We start from the raw sequence: 17,203 nt of genomic DNA on the forward strand, positions 1-17,203 counted from the left end.
TTGTGACATGATTTGAGGATCTCATTTGGAACTAATATATAACGTCAAGTTCCTAGTACAACACTCAGAGTAAGCTGGAGTCAGGCCGATGATAAAACAGCACTCTGTGAGAATTCAAAAACCAGAAAATCCCTGACAATTCATAGAATCATAGAATATCCTGAGTTGGAAGGGACCCTTAAGGATCATCAAGTCCAACTCTTGACACCGCACAGGTCTACCCAAAAGTTCAGACCATGTGACTAAGTGCACAGTCCAATCTCTTCTTAAATTCAGTCAGGCTCGGTGCAGTGACCACTTCCTTGGGGAGCCTGTTCCAGTGTGCAACCACCCTCTCTGTGAACAACCCCCTCCTGATGTCAAGCCTAAACTTCCCCTGCCTCAGCTTAACCCCGTTCCCGCGGGTCCTGTCGCTGGTGTTAATGGAGAAAAGGTCTCCTGCCTCTCGACACCCCCTTACGAGGAAGTTGTAGACTGCGATGAGGTCTCCCCTCAGCCTCCTCTTCTCCAGGCTGAACAGGCCCAGTGCCCTCAGCCGTTCCTCATACGTCTTCCCCTCCAGGCCTTTCACCATCTTCGTAGCCCTCCTCTGGACACTCTCCAACAGTTTCACGTCCTTTTTATACTGTGGTGCCCAGAACTGCACACAGTACTCGAGGTGAGGTCGCACCAGCGCAGAGTAGAGCGGGACAATCACCTCCCTCGACCTACTAGCGATGCCGTGCTTGATGCACCCCAGGACACGGTTGGCCCTCCTGGCTGCCAGGGCACGCTGCCGGCTCATATTCAACTTGCTGTCTACCACGACCCCCAGATCCCTCTCTTCTAGGCTGCTCTCCAGCGTCTCATTGCCCAGTCTGTATGTGCAGCCAGGGTTTCCCCGTCCCAGGTGCAGGACCCGGCACTTGCTCTTATTGAACTTCATGCAGTTGGCGATCGCCCAGCTCTCCAACCTATCCAGATCCCTCTGCAAGGCCTTTCCATCCTCATTCGAGTCCACAACTCCTCCAAGTTTGGTGTCATCAGCAAACTTGCTCAAAATACCTTCTATTCCTACATCCAGATCGTTTATAAAAATATTGAAAAGTACCGGCCCTAAAATGGAGCCTTGAGGGACCCCAAGGCTCCATTTTAGGGCCGGTACTTTTCAATATTTTTATTTATTTATAATTAGTGAATAACTGTGAGAAACGCAAGACGTCCACCAACAGGCATACCCACTCCAAGAGAAAATGTCATTACATTTTGTACCTGAACTGCCTTGAGTATATCCTTTCTAAACTAGCCATGACATTCTATATGTGTCAGATACATTCTTGTCTTTCCCAGAATTTGTGTTCAAGGATGAAATGCAAAAGCAGGTCCCGCTTGCCTATCTGTTCATTTTCCTATCATAGAACTTACGAGAGGTCTTTTTCAACTACAAACAAATGAAACAGTAAACTGCCTTTATTTTAACTAACAGCAATGTCACATTGACTGGTGGGAACTTTGGTTCATTGGTTTCTATCTTCAGTACTGTCACAGTAGAAGACAAACTGTTCCAAATGGGAGCAAGAGGGAATAAGGATTCTAACATCGTAAGTAAAAGGACTCAATTCATTCTTACAAAAATATACACCAGCTCCACACGACCTTGTCTACACTCCAACAGCAAGCAACCAGTGAGGTGATTACAAATTGTGATTATGAGGATAGTGAGAACAAACCTATTGATTGTCATTATGACCAAGCCGAACCCAATGCATGGTCAAATTTTAAAACACCATTCCCTCGAGACTTGTATTAAGATAAAGGTACATTATTCAGCTGCTCAAGCCTCACAACGTGTTGTGTGATGCATCAGCTATTGACTGAGAGAGGCTGGTCTAGTAGCCAGATGTTAGCTGGGATTAATCCTGAGTGCTAGATGCCTCTGAATGCCTCTGAATTCTTTCATTCTCTGAGACCTATTAGAGTTTTACTTATCCCATAATTCTTCCATTCCCCTCTCCTCTCCTCCCCTCCCCTGTCCTCTCCTCTCTCCTCGCTCCACTTTCCATGCCACATTCTAGAGCTCCCATTGACGGTCCACGTGTCACTCCTGGGCTAACTTCTGATACATTATCTTTGTTTATATGACTGGAAAGAATACAGTCCCAAATTTGGGTGAACTGCGCACAGACTGCTTGGTTTACGATAAGGCATAAACATTGTGAAAAGGTATATTATCTTCAGCTGTGGGAAAATTCAGGAAAAAAAAATGAATATAAGAGTGATACCCAGATTGCTAGCCAAACAATAACTGATAGTGTTTATCTCTGAGAAATCTACAATTGCAAAAGGAACTTTGTCATCTTGCAGGAGTATAAATGGCCGGTGGAGAGACCACCACCTGCTGAAGGGAGAGCAAATTTTTTCTCTCTGTGGGACCAGAAAAGATGATTACCTTCTGCTTCCTGTACTAGGTAATTGACTTGGGCGGCGAGCCAATCACAGGCAGTGAATACTTTGGAAATGGCCGAGTGACCGAATTCAAATATGGCGCAAAACTGGGGACAGTGATCCGCAAGTGGGATGGAGAAAAGATGGCCTACTTAAAGTAAGGGCACCCATTGTGAAGCTTGCCTAGGATATGCTGGATGCACAGCTTGGTGGGGTAGATTCAAGTCCTTGTGTTTTTGGCCAGGAACTGGGGAGAAGGCTGGGGCTTTGCACCTTCTGACAGAGCCCTGGTCTTTGTGGATAACCATGACAACCAGCGGGGGCACGGGGCTGGTGGAGCTTCCATTCTCACCTTCTGGGACGCCAGGTAAGGAATGCAGGGTTGTCTGGCTGATGCCTCTTCCTCTTGCTGATTTGTTTGTCTCTTTGTTCCCCGGCACGCTTTCTCTTGCCACATCTCATTATGCTTTTGGCCCATCAGGCTTTATAAAATGGCTGTTGGTTTCATGTTGGCTCATCCGTATGGATTCACACGTGTGATGTCAAGTTATCGTTGGACAAGAAATTTTGTAAATGGGAAGGTAAGTTTGTAATGCTCAAGATTCACGTTTGCTAAACTTCTCAAGAGATTTCTCTGTCCAATCTTGGATCGGGTGGGTGGAAATTAGGTGCACCATCCATCCCGCTTTTTGCTCTGCGTTTTCCAGTGAGAACTTTCAAATGTCTCTTTTCAATAAAAGGACGCCAATGACTGGATTGGACCACCTAGCAACTCGGATGGATCAACAAAGTCTGTTACAATCAATGCGGACACCACCTGTGGCAACGACTGGGTTTGTGAGCATCGCTGGCGCCAAATAAGGTAGGAGACTGTGGAGCAAAACGCAGTAAAAGCAGTGACTTTTGCATGATGAGCCTCTTGGCTGTGGAGCTCTTGCAACTCCAGTGACAGCCATTCCTGGCATTTTCAGGAACATGGTTATCTTCCGTAACGTGGCAGACGGCCAGCCTTTCTCAAACTGGTGGGACAATGGCAGCAATCAAGTAGCTTTTGGCCGTGGCAATAAAGGCTTCATCGTCTTTAATAATGACGACTGGTAAGTTGGTGGGAGAGACTGTATCCCCGAGGAGAAGCATAGCTCCCCAGCCGGAACGCTGAAAGGGCTCAGGTGTTGGGAGGGGGGATGTCCTTGAGCTAGAGCGCTGACAGGTGAATGGAGAACATGGAAAGCAAGGCTGAGGTGTCTGAGTGGAGCGTCTGAAGATGTACAGATTGCTCGTTAGCATCTTGAGCATCCCATTCCTGTGGTCTGCCTCACATACCGTGTCACCTCCAGTACACCCACATATAATTTCACATGAGAAGAGGCTGAGGCTGTGGACAGAGCAGTGCCCAAGGATGGAAGCAGTAGGAGCTGAAGTTTTGGTAGTTCTGAGCGGAGCAGGCACTCTCTCACTTCCCTCATCCAAACTTGCCTGTCCAATCCAGGCCAGTCCAAGCCCGTTCAACCCTAATGGATTGAACGCTCATCACAATTAGGATTACCTTTAGCAGCACGCGTCCTGTTGTGAAGCTCTTTTATGCTTTGATTTTGTCCTGTCCTTTTCTTCCAATGAGAACAACTCCTGCAGCCTGAGCGAGATTCACACAGTGGCCTCCCCAGTTCTGGAAAAGGAGTGCAGGGAGAGAAGCAGGGTCAGGCTCAGTAACTCCCTTGCATCGCATTGCCTTTCCAAGTCATGCAATAGCATCAGCTTCAGCATTCCTTTACCCAGTTGCTAATATCCCTTTTGAAAACAACAGAGAAGCGGCATTCACTGATTTTCACACAGGTACATGAATGTCAATTTGCAAACTGGTCTGCCTGCTGGTACCTACTGTGATGTTATTTCTGGACAAAAGGAGGGCAACGCGTGTACTGGAAAGAAGGTGTATGTTTCTGGGGATGGAACAGCTAACTTCCAGATCAGTAACACTGATGAAGATCCATTTGTTGCAATTCATGTTAATGCCAAGTTATAACTTCAATCAGAATTTGTTTCTCTCCTGTCGGTCTGTACGTATGCTGTTTCCCCCATTTGTGATTCCCTGGTGTTCAAGATCCTGTGACTCTCCGTTCCCAGTGAACAATAAATGGCAATCAAACTGAAGAGTGATGTCTTTCTTCCTAATGAACTAGGTCGTAGTAGCATTATCACGTCAAAACCGTGGGCAATACCGTTAGTAGGACTTAAGGCGCTATCCCAAGCAATCCCAAGTTTATTCTGATCAAAACGAGTGTTACAAGTGAACAGGTTATCCATTTGCAAGGAAGCGTTCTCTGGAAATGGAGACCATCGATAATTTGTTCATAACATATCTCATGAGTAAGACAACTGTTTTCTTCCAAGCAAATAACGCTAAGTCATTTGCTGTCTGTGAAGATGTGGCTTGACCAAAATCTTTCACTGCCATCTGGGCTGTCCTGTGCTATCCCTCACTGCAAGCAACAGGCTCCGGGCAGTCAAGCAGCAACTGGAATGGGGAGCCAGCTTCTTTCAACAGGGCAGGAGTGCTGCCTGGCCTGATCCCAGGGGCAAAAGACAGGTTTGCAATGGATATCCTGACAGAGAGTGGAGCAGAGCGTATGCTCGTCTCCATGCTGAACTAGGTTGTTGTAAAGTTTTTTGTTTGTTTGTTTTGGTTGGTTGATTTTGGTTTTGGTTGGTTGCTTGCTTGACTGTTGTTTAGTTTTGGTTCTGGCCCATGTTGACATTCAGGTCTATCACTCAGAAACTGGATGGTTCTCTGCAAAGTATTAGACAGACATTACCTAACCCCAAATGTAAAAGCCTAGCCATAAAGATTGCAAGCTCTAACCACCGTACCTTTTGTGGAAAATGATTGAAATGACCTACATCCACCTGAGGTGTCCATAAATAACAGGCAACAAAGGCATGCAGAATGCAGAGATCGTGGAATCACAGGATCATTAAGGTTGGAAAAGGCCTCCCAGATCATCTTGTTCAAGCATCCCCCTACCACTAGGGTCACCCACTAAACCATGTCCCTATGCACCAAGCCCAATCCTTCCTTGAACACCCCCGGGGACGGTGACTCCACCACTTCCCTGGAAACCCATTCCAGTGCCTAACTGCTCTTTCTGAGAAGAAATGTCTCCTAATTTCCAACTTGAACCACCCCTGGTGCAACTTGAGGCCATCCCCTCTTGTCGCTAGTAATGTGCGAGAGGAGGCCGGCCCCCAGCTCCCCACACCTTCCTCTGGGGTCGCTGTAGGGAGCAGTAAGGCCTGCACTGAACCTCCTCTTCTCTAGACTAAACAACCCCAGTTCTCTCAGCCACTCCTCATAAGACTTGTGTTCCAGACACTTCGCCAACTTTGTAGCCCTTCTCTGGACCAGCTCCAGGGCCTTGGTGTCCTTCTTGTACTAAGGGTCCCAAAACTGAACACAGTAGTCGAGGTGCGGCCTTGCCAAAGCAGAGTACAGGGAGCGATCACCTCCCCGGTCCTGCTGGCTACACTATTCCTGATACAAGACAGGACGCCATCGGCCTTCTGGGCCACCTGGGCACACTGCTGGCTCGTGCTCAGGTGAGCGTTGACCAACACCCCCATATCCTCTTATAATAATAATTGCTTTCCAGCCACTCGGCCCCAAGCCTGTGGCGCTGCATGGAGTTGTTGTGGCCAGAGGGCAGGAGCCAGCACTTAGCCGTCTTGAACATTATCCCCTTGGCCTCTGCCCATCAATCCAAGCTGTACAGGTCCCGCTGCAGGGCCTTCCTACCCTCTGGCAGATAGACACATCTCCCCAGCTTGGCATCATCTGTCAGATGGATATGTCTTGGCTTGGGATCATGTCTGAATCCAAATCTTCCATCCTGTTGGACTGCAGCATTTATTTTACGTGATGTAGAAATTAAAGACTCGGCCTCAGCACTGCACGTACCACTGGAATTAATACTGTATATTGACACATGCAAATAGGATTTCTGCCTTTCAACTGGTTCACAAGGTCTAAGTTGAGTATGCCTGAGAAAGACCTACATTTCTCTTTTACCTTTGGAACAGCCGGCACGAGCATTAGTTTGCATGAAGACTTAACGGTACCACTGCATATAAAGCAGAAGAAATAACAATGAAGAAAACAGTGCTAACTAATTCTGAAAAACCTGAAGATCAACAATAAACTTGACAGTACCTCTAGGTTTCCTGACTCATCTCAAAGACCTGTTGTTGTTCAGGAAGACACTTGCTTTTTTCACCTTCTTTGTATTGTTTTAGGAAGCAAATATGTACCAAAAAGAGCTTGAAACAAAAGGAACAAACACAAACGCTGGGTCACAGAATCACTGAATCACTGAATCGTAGGGGTTGGAAGGGACCTCAAAAGATCATCGGGTCCAACCACGCTGCCAAAGCAGGTTCCTTAGAGCAGGCTTCCCAGGTAGGCGTCCAGATGGGCCTTGAATATCTCCAGAGAAGGAGACCCCACAACCTCCCTGGGCAGCCTGTTCCAGCGCTCCGTCACCCTCACCATGAAGAAGTTCATTCCGATGTTGGTGCGGAACTGCCTGTGCTCTGTCTTGTGACCATTGCTCCTTGTCCTATCCCCACAAACCATTGAAAAAGGTTGGCCAAATCCTTCTGTCTCCCCCACCTCAGGTATTCATACACATTGATGAGATCCCCTCAGTCTTCTCTTCTCCAGGCTGAACAGGCCCAGGTGTCTCAGCCTTTCCTCATAGAGAAGATGCTCCAGGCCCTGTATCATCTTTGTGGCCTCCGCTGGACTCTTTCGAGGAGATCCCTTTCTTTTTTTTTGTACTGGGGAGCCCAGAACTGGACACAGTACTCCAGGTGAGGCTTGACCAGGGCAGAGTAGAGGGGGAGGATCACCTCCCATTACCTGCTGGCCACGCTCCTTTTCATGCACACCAGGATCCCATTGGCCCTCTTGGCCACCAGAGCACACTGCTGGCTCATGGTCAACCTGTCGTCCACCAGGACGTCCTTCTCCTCAGAGCTCCTCTCCAGCAGGTCGCCCCCCAGCCTGTATTGATACGTGCGGTTGTTCCTTCCCAGGTGCAGGACCCTGCACTTGCTCTTATTAAACCTCACTTGGTTTCTTCCTGTCCATCTCTCCAACCTGTCCAGATCTTGCTGAATGACAGCACAGCCTTCTGGCGCGTCAGCCACTCCTCCCAGCTTTGTGTCATTGGCGTACTTGCTGAGGGCAGACACTATTCCCTCATCAAGGTCATCGATGAAGATGTTGAGCAAGACCGGACCCAGCACCGACCCCTGGGGAACACCGCTACTCACGGGTCTCCAGCCGGACTCTGCGCCACCGATCACCACCCTCTGAGCTCGGCCAGTCAGCCAGTTCTCAACCCACCTTACTGTCCACTCCTCTATCCCACACTTTCTTAGCTTTGCTAGCAGGATGTCATGGGAGACAGTATGGAAAGCCTTGCTAAAGTCAAGGTAGATCACATCCACTGCTCTCCCCCTATCTACCCAGCTGGTGATGCCATTATAGAAGGCAACGAGGTTGGTCGAGCACGGCTTCCCCTTCGTGAATCCGTGCTGACTACTCCAAATAACATTCTTCTCTTTGAATTGCTTGGAGATAGCATCCAGAGCAAGTTGTTCCAACACCTTTCCAGGGACTGGGTGCAGGCCTGTTCTTTCAAAAGCAGTGAACAGTTTGGCGACCAAATTTTGAATTCACTTAAGAAGACAGTGACAAGATTTTTTTTCTTTGACGTTCTAGAATGAAACAGACAGCAAAGACTGACTCTTCAATTGCTACATCACATAAAATAAATGCTGCACTCAAACATCATGGAACATTTGGATTGAGGAATGATTACAAGCAGGGATATATCCCTCTCTGTATTCTAAATGCCTTTATTGCCTAATACTTACAGAAACCTCAGGTGGATGTGTGTCATTTCAATCATTTTCCACAAAAGGTATGGTGGTTAGAGCATGCAATCTTAATGGCTAGATGTTTACATCTGGAGTTAGGGAAGTTTAATCTAATAGCAAGCATAGAATCACACACTTTGTGAGTGACAGACTGCACGTTAACATGAGCATGAAAAAAAACACTAAAGAGCAAACCAACATCAAAAATAACATAAAAAACAAAAGCAAAAGCAAATAAATAAAGAGGTGGAACAGCCTGTGAAACAGCCAGCATGACTGTTAAATTGCAGGAAGCCACTGGGGATAATAGTGGGAGAACAGATCTTTTCTTTGCTAAAGGACATAAACGGAGTGTGAACCAGGCCACACACTGGCTTGATTAATGTCAAAGGCTGGAATAACTGATTGGCGCAGCCGAGTTTCATCTGCTGACCTGGGCTCCACATTGGCTTTGCCCCAGAGAAAGGATATACTGCTGGCAAGCAGAGGCACTGCTTGCAGCTGCCTGCCCCAATGTGCCTGCTCCAGCTTATGGCTATGCGTGCACCTATCAGCCTTGGAAAGAGAACATTTTAACTTGCTCAGGTGCTGGCTTCTTTTGTCTTATTTTTTATTTTCTTCTGTGTTTCTGTGATCTGGGAAATGCAGTGGTCTCTTGGTAGCCTTAAGAGCTACCAATGGTATGGCCCCCAGTTATGACGTGATAATGCTACTACGACCCAGTTCATTAGGAGGAAAGACATCACTCTTCAGTTTGATTGCCATTTATTGTTCACTGGGAACGGAGAGTCACAGGATCTTAAACACCATGGAATCACAAATGGGGGAAACAGCATACGTACAGACTGACAGGAGAGAAACAAATTCTGATTGAAGTTATAACTTGGCATTAACGTGAATTGCAACAAATGGATCTTCGTCAGTGTTACTGATCTGGAAGTTAGCCGTTCCATCCCCAGAAACATACACCTGCTTTCCAGTACACGCGTTGCCCTCCTTTTGTCCAGAAATAACATCACAGTAGGTACCAGCAGGCAGACCAGTTTGCAAATTGACGTTCATGTACCTGTGTGAAAATCAGTGAATGCCGCTTCTCTGTTGTTTTCAAAAGGGATATTAGCAACTGGGTAAAGGAATGCTGAAGCTGATGCTATTGCATGACTTGGAAAGGCAATGCAATGCACGGGAGTTACCGAGCCTGACCCTGCTTCTCTCCCTGCACTCCTTTTCCAGAACTGGGGAGGCCACTGTGTGAATCTCGCTCAGGCAGTAGCAGTTGTTCTCATTGGAAGAAAAGGACAGGACAAAATCAAAGCATAAAAGAGCTTCACAACAGAACGCGTGCTGCTAAAGGTAATCCTAATTGTGATGAGCGTTCAATCCATTAGGGTTGAACGGGCTTGGACTGGCTTGGATTGGACGGGCAAGTTTGGATGAGGGAAGTGAGAGAGTGCCTGCTCCACTCAGAACTACCAAAATTTCAGCTCCTACTGCTTCCATCCTTGGGCACTGCTCTGTCCACAGCCTCAGCCTCTTCTCATGTGAAATTATATGTGGGTGTACTGGAGATGACACGGTATGTGAGGCAGACCACAGGAATGGGATGCTCAAGATGCTAACGAGCAGTCTGTACATCTTCAGACGCTCCACTCAGACACCTCAGTCTTGCTTTCCATGTTCTCCATTCACCTGTCAGCGCTCTAGCTCAAGGACATCCCCCCTCCCAACACCTGAGCCCTTTCAGCGTTCCGGCTGGGGAGCTATGCTTCTCCTCGGGGATACAGTCTCTCCCACCAACTTACCAGTCGTCATTATTAAAGACGATGAAGCCTTTATTGCCACGGCCAAAAGCTACTTGATTGCTGCCATTGTCCCACCAGTTTGAGAAAGGCTGGCCGTCTGCCACGTTACGGAAGATAACCATGTTCCTGAAAATGCCAGGAATGGCTGTCAATGGAGTTGCAAGAGCTCCACAGCCAAGAGGCTCATCATGCAAAAGTCACTGCTTTTACTGCGTTTTGCTCCAGAGTCTCCTACCTTATTTGGCGCCAGCGATGCTCACAAACCCAGTCGTTGCCACAGGTCGTGTCTGCATTGATTGTAACAGACTTTGTTGATCCATCCGAGTTGCTAGGTGGTCCAATCCAGTCATTGGCGTCCTTTTATTGAAAAGAGACATTTGAAAGTTCTCACTGGAAAACGCAGAGCAAAAAGCGGGATGGATGGCGCACTTAATTTCCACCCACCCGATCCAAGATTGGACAGAGAAATCACTTGAGAAGTTTAGCAAACGTGAATCTTGAGCGTTACAAACTTACCTTCCCATTTACAAAATTTCTTGTCCAACGATAACTTGACATCACACGTGTGAATCCATACGGATGAGCCAACATGAAACCAACAGCCATTTTATAAAGCCTGATGGGCCAAAAGCATAATGAGATGTGGCAAGAGAAAGCGTGCCGGGGAACAAAGAGACAAACAAATCAGCAAGAGGAAGAGGCATCAGCCAGACAACCCCGCATTCCTTACCTGGCGTCCCAGAAGGTGAGAATGGAAGCTCCACCAGCCCCGTGCCCCCGCTGGTTGTCATGGTTATCCACAAAGACCAGGGCTCTGTCAGAAGGCGCAAAGCCCCAGCCTTCTCCCCAGTTCCTGGCCAAAAACACAAGGACTTGAATCTACCCTGCCAAGCTGTGCATCCAGCGTATCCTAGGCAAGCTACACCATGGCTGCCCTTACTTTAAGTAGGCCATCTTTTCTCCATTCCACTTGCGGATCACTGTCCCCAGTTTTGCGCCATATTTGAATTCGGTCACTCGGCCATTTCCAAAGTACTCACTGCCTGTGATTGGCTCGCCACCCAAGTCAATTACCTAATATGTGAAAGAACATTCCTTACAACTAGAACAGAAAGGGGTAATGAAAAGTCACTACTTTTGCTAATATTACTATCTGATTTCTTTTCAATATTGCATTGATTGGTATTTTGTTAATTTTATCTCAAACTCACTCAATTTTTTTTTTTGCATGTCCATCCTCAATCTATTTACTGTGTCTGATGACTACTGCATTATAGCTTGGGCTGCATGAGCTTTATCTAAAATGTAAGCACCAGTACCTCTGCTTCCAGCACATGGGTAACCTCATTACTTTTTTTCATGATATACGTAAAGGGCAATTACCTATTTGCCTTAGATCTTTTGGCAACACATTTTTAATATAATGTATCTGGCAACTTTAGCTTTTACCGACTGGAATCTGTTTTTTGTTTTTCTTACTTGGATTTCTTTCTCAAACATCATACACAAATTGGGAATGTGAAATGAACACTGGCTGTGCCATGGGAAAACAGTTTCAGACCATTATGCAATCAGTTGCCATTTCAGACGTAATCACCATTTATAATACTCTGTTGCAATTTATGTACTTACAATTTAAAATTCTGAGACTGAAATCTTACCTTTTTGAGATTGACAGAATTTTTACATTTAATTCAATGCAGTAAATTACATCTCAATAAGATCTCCAGGTTAACTAGCTCTAAAAGGTGCAAAACAATTGAGGCACTTTTCACGTAAATGACCTTCTGCAGGCAAATTAGATATTTCAAATTATGGTTGTTAAATCTTGACATCACTTTCTATAGATCAAGACTGAAAGTTGCTCAGGCCCAGCTCAAGCAAAGCACTGCTTTAGGTACAGGACTGAGTCTACACTCTGTCTGCAAAAAAGACGTATGTAAACTACAATTAAGAAAATAGAGACTACCTCCTGATAAATGAAAGGTTTGGCTCCTGCAGAAAACCACTTAGTATTTAGGTCTTTCAGCTTGTCTAAAATTGCCTTCACATCCTCTGGCCACATATGCTTGGCAGCATCAATCCGGAACCCTGCTACACCAATATCAATGAGGTAGTTCAGATACTCTGCAACTTTGGAGCGCACATAGTCCTTCTCCAGGGCCAGATCAAGAAGATTAACCAAGCGGCAGTTTCGGACCTGTATGAAAATTCCGAAATGAAACATTTTTCACCCCGCAACCTAAATCTAATGTTCTACATATGTTTCTTTGAATTTCTCTGTGTTACAATGACAAAAGGAAACCTTCCCTGTTCATCATTCACCATGCATATCCTACACCTTGGACAGTCATCTAGACTGACATCATGGACAGTCCTCTACGTAGAAGGAGCATTACAAAGCCTACATTTGCCCAGCATACACAGCTGCAAGTGACGAAGGAATGTACCAGAGAGCCATAATTAAATCTATAATCAGCTTTTTAATGCAAGTATAAGGCAAAAATATCATGTTATTTTTAGTCCAGTGTATTAACACGCGGATTCATTATTATTTCAAGCCCACTTCTTTTGTGATGCAGGTAAGATTTCTGGAAATGATATTTCAAAATCTTTAAAATATATTGAATTCTATAGTCTTACTAAACATTAAACTCTTCTCTTCTGTCTCTTTTTTTGCCTTAGTTTCTTGTAAATACAGAATGATGGTCATAGATTTCCACAAAAAGAGTATTTTAAAAAAAGTGTTTCAGTATACTCAATATATGTTTAATAAATCTTATGTTGGGATTCCACAGCTATTGACACATCTGTGTGGAAACAGCAAGGTACATCAGCCTATGTGGCAACCTGTACTAAAGAACCTACAATCGAGATGACCCTTTACAGCTGCTCAAGATCCCAGAGACATTTATATCTCCCCCCTTTTGCCATTTCCCTAAAACTCCTCTCCCCTAAACTTAGGTTCAGGAAAGATTAAATACAGTTGAAAGGCATGACATTGCTCAAGCAAAACACATATTTATCTTTAAAAAATAATTTCAGTTCTGTGGTAGTTTTAAAGTCTTGACCATATAATTAGATGCACAGGAACAGACAGACTCCCCTTATCTGCACAAAAGGAGGTCTTTCTTAGCAAGGGAAATCTCTAAAAAGAAAGTTGGTTTTCAATATTTTAGCCTGTTTTTCTTTAGTAAATCCTAATCTCTCTCTTCTGAAATTGAGACCAAAGAAAGCTTCCAAATTATAGCAATGGGTAAATAATAATTCATATTTTTTAAAGCACAGAAAACACAAATAAGAATCCCTAAATAGAGTTAACAATCTTTAAAACTGTCCTTATAAAATAACTAAGCACATTACTTAAATCTTAAGGTGAGCCATTAGCTCAAGTAGAGCTATCCCTTTGCTCTAGATAAAGAAGTGGAGTTCGTGGTAGTAACACTAACCTCTATTATCAATTAGGATAGTTTTCCATGAGTTTTATTTTCTATATGTCTGACAGTAAAAGGGAGCAAAGAAATAACAGCCCTGAAACAGATGGACATAAAAATGCATTTATAGTTTTAGGTTTTACCTGAGATGCATCATGATAGTTCTCAATGTCTCCACTTTCAGATTTACATTTACCATCATTAAAGTCCCAAGCAGAATATGGCACAGCTGGAAAGTCTTCAGTCTTTGCATTGAAATAGCTTCCACAAGTAGAATGGTTGCCAGCACCAGCAGTACCTCCGCACATATGGTTGATTACCGCATCCACATAAATATGCACCTACAGAATGATGCTCATGTTTCAGTTTAAGAAAGTTACTTTCCATAGTGCTACTATCTGAATAATGTTATCTTTCTCTTACCTCTTGCCATATCCTCCTATTTCTGCTTGCTTGCTTCCCTCAACATTTTATTTAAGATACTTCTTTTATTAATATACGGGAGTTGTGGTACAACACACAGCTCAACTCATAGAAGAAAAACATCTTTACTCCACAGCTACCTTGTCTTCCCTTCTACATTAGCTGATGTCTATATCCTAGCGCTACAAAAACCACAAGGTTTTCTAAGCACTTACTCCAACACTGTTGCACCTGGTCACCATGTCTCTAAATTCAGTTTCATTTCCAGATCGTGTGCAGAGCTTGTAGCTGACTGGCTGGTATCTTTCCCACCATGGATGCCAGGGGTCAGCAACAATAACGTTTTCATTTGGAGGTGAGATCTGTGAATAAGATGGTGTCTCTTGGTAACAGGATACCAATAACGGTTTAATTATGTTTGCTCAGTATTGTTAGAGAAAGAACATAAAAATATAAAACAAGGTCCCTTTAATGGAAGCAACTCACAATACTTAACCCACACAGATCCCCAGTATCCTCTTCTTAAACTGTAGCGAGCTGCAATTAAAAGACTTAGGCCCAGATGTTCAACAGTTAGAAACGTATTAGAAAAATTATGTCCATGGACATAGTTTCCTAATCATCTTTTGGACTGCATGCCTCACAGATCAAATAGTCTGAAATGATGTGAAGCTGGGCCTTTTAATGGCATACTCGGACACTCTGACAGGCAGAGAGAAGCTTGCCAGCTTGGGTGAACAGAATTAGTAGCATTTTATTTGAAATCTTCAGCACTTTGGTACTTTTCCTGGGAGCTCATTTTTCTTAGTCATAGTTTAATTTTATGTTTATCTAGTTCTTAAGCACTTCTTTTGATTTAAATATCAAGTAGATAAGTTTAGGTTATTCACAGTAGTATAAAAAAAAAGATTTAGAGGTTTAGCCGGAGATAAACAATTCTAATTCATTTAAACATAATTGCACATAGAGCAAAACATGTGCTTTGGAGTGATGAAATGAATTCACTCTAACACAATGATGGCTGAGGAATATATTTGCCAGCATTTACTACTTGCACTACCAATTTCTTTTTTTTTCTGTTTCAGTACCTGTCCTTTGGTAAATTGAATATTTTCATTTGAAAAAGAAATTACCATCAATGAAGCAATTTTACTACCTACTGATAGGAACAGACATACCTGAACTCCTCCAAATCCATTAGGAGCTAAGTAGCGTTCACACTCAAGAGCAATATTGGCCCAGCGCCATTCAAAGAGATGAACAATAGAAGTCCTCCCAGCCTGAGTGTTGGGGTTGTACTGTGCCCAGCAAACCCCTACAATTAACAGAAGAAAACAGATACCCATGGTGTGCTCTGTGACCAGTTGTGCTCTTCTTACTGCTTATCTATTCTCCTGCAAGAGGGTAAAGTACACGTTACAGAACAGGCATTTACTTTTAAATGTTAATCCCTGGCATCGTATTTATTTAACTTCACCTGATTTTCATTCCGTTTAAGAATTAGTTTTATCTAAGCCACATGAACTTCACGTACAAATGGTAACTTAATTTTTCTAAAATAAAAATAAGATGTTGCTTAATATAGGCTGTCTCTAATGCACAAAGTAGTATTTTTATTAGTATAAAAATGAAACTACTCACAAACACCAAAGGATTGAGTGGTTTATATAGACTGAAACTGGCATTTCATTTTTCATTTTAATGTATAATACTCTGTTGCTATTTATCCTTGCATGGCATCTTTTTTTTTTTTTTCATACTCCATTACTATGACTTGTGCCTATTTAAAAAAGGACTTTGAAAAGTCGTATGTTCCTTATCGTGACTTTCCAAGAAAATTAGGGTATTTTGGAGGTTATGATAGACGTGATGTCCACCATTCAAACACAAATCTTGAAGACTCCTCAAATACAGAAGCGACCATAACAACTCCAAACCTGAGAACCACTGAATGTTTAACGTAACGTTTTCCTGTTGTGTGCTTATGTTATAATCAGTGATAGCTGTAGAATTTTACTGGTAGGGAAGCAGATCCATGTCCTTGTTTCCTTAAAGTAAATACTACAATTGAGAAAGCAACAACTAAATTACACAAAGCAGTAGGAATGTATTTTGACACAAATAGCCCAGGGCCTAGCGCTCAAAGAGGAGACTGAATATAGCATCTGGTTTCTTTGGAATAAGGCTTAGGGCTGTTCTGGTGTCAGTACAAGCAGCAACACAGGAATGGAGGTGTTGGAAGCCCCAGCAGACTGAAGGGTCTAGCCTCAAAATGCTTCTGAAATGGGGGGGTGGGGGTGGGGAGAAGAGGTCTGCATTCCCACTTGGAGGATGAGAGAGCCAGGCAGAGATGCACCTGCTGCAAGTCAGAGGAAATGGGAGGGGATTGTTGCTCCTGAACAACTCTACCATGGCCTGCCAACTTGTCTTCTGCCGGGTTAAAAGTCAGTGGTACAAAACTCCGCTGGCATTTCCAAAATACCACAAGTGCTAATAATAGTATTTTCTTTTTCTTAAAAGGAAAAAAAAAAAAAGTGGAAGATGAGAGCGTGCATTACTAAATTAATCACTGTCTTTCATACCTGGTGTCATCTATCTAATAAAAAAACTAATATGACACGATCCAAAATCGTAAATTACCAGTATCTAAAATTTCTTACAGAATTACAGTCCAAAAGCAGCCACAATTCTTACACGGCTTAAAACCAGAGTATGAAAACATTGCAGAAGTTACTGCAGTGCTACACTTACAAGAATTACAGGTCGGTATGCGCACTAATGTCCACAGCCTAAGCAGAGCTCAGCATTTTCAGCATATCCCATCCAGACCAAGCGTGGGCTGCCAGGCTGTCCTCCTCCCGCCTCCGGCCAGAAGCTCTGCTCCGCGCAGCCTCTCGCAGCGTGTTCCGCCGGCACAGCTTGTTCACTCCTGTGTGGCACGGGGCTTGCTTCGCGATGGGAAAAATCGGAGCGTTTGGGGCTCGGTTCATCGGAGCTGCTGAGGGCTCCCCGCGGCTCGGCGCCGCCAAGCAGCCCGGGCCCCGCCGGCCGCCCCGTGAAGGGACGCGCACGGAGGTCTGGGGCCGCCCCGCCCCCGCGAGGCCTCGCCCCCGTGCCAGCACTTAGTGGCGTAATGGCAGTGGGAACCCTGCTAACACTGCTCAGCTTTGGTTGTGAGGGGAA

The 17,203-nt window shown here is 44.5% G+C and overlaps 2 protein-coding genes across 2 annotated transcripts; one reads left to right on the forward strand and one right to left on the reverse strand.

Annotated features, from left to right (window-relative positions):
• Positions 1 to 1,547: 1,547 nt before the first annotated feature.
• On the forward strand, positions 1,548 to 4,584 carry LOC137860485 (pancreatic alpha-amylase-like). Its single transcript, XM_068690782.1, has 7 exons — positions 1,548 to 1,580; positions 2,448 to 2,581; positions 2,669 to 2,791; positions 2,906 to 3,005; positions 3,165 to 3,286; positions 3,396 to 3,521; positions 4,258 to 4,584. Exons 1-7 carry the CDS (start codon positions 1,548 to 1,550, stop codon positions 4,445 to 4,447), a joined length of 828 nt encoding a protein of 275 aa, XP_068546883.1. The 3' UTR covers positions 4,448 to 4,584.
• Positions 4,585 to 8,324: 3,740 nt separating this feature from the next.
• On the reverse strand, positions 8,325 to 17,110 carry LOC137860061 (pancreatic alpha-amylase-like). The gene is made up of 11 exons (XM_068689855.1): positions 16,772 to 17,110; positions 15,199 to 15,414; positions 14,236 to 14,382; positions 13,741 to 13,938; positions 12,133 to 12,363; positions 11,104 to 11,237; positions 10,894 to 11,016; positions 10,680 to 10,779; positions 10,399 to 10,520; positions 10,164 to 10,289; positions 8,325 to 9,427 (listed from the first exon to the last, which is right to left on the reverse strand). Exons 2-11 carry the CDS (start codon positions 15,364 to 15,366, stop codon positions 9,238 to 9,240), a joined length of 1,539 nt encoding a protein of 512 aa, XP_068545956.1. The 5' UTR covers positions 15,367 to 15,414; positions 16,772 to 17,110; the 3' UTR covers positions 8,325 to 9,237.
• Positions 17,111 to 17,203: the final 93 nt, after the last annotated feature.

This window comes from Anas acuta, chromosome 8, assembly GCF_963932015.1.
Source record: "Anas acuta chromosome 8, bAnaAcu1.1, whole genome shotgun sequence".
Taxonomy (NCBI): domain Eukaryota; kingdom Metazoa; phylum Chordata; class Aves; order Anseriformes; family Anatidae; genus Anas; species Anas acuta.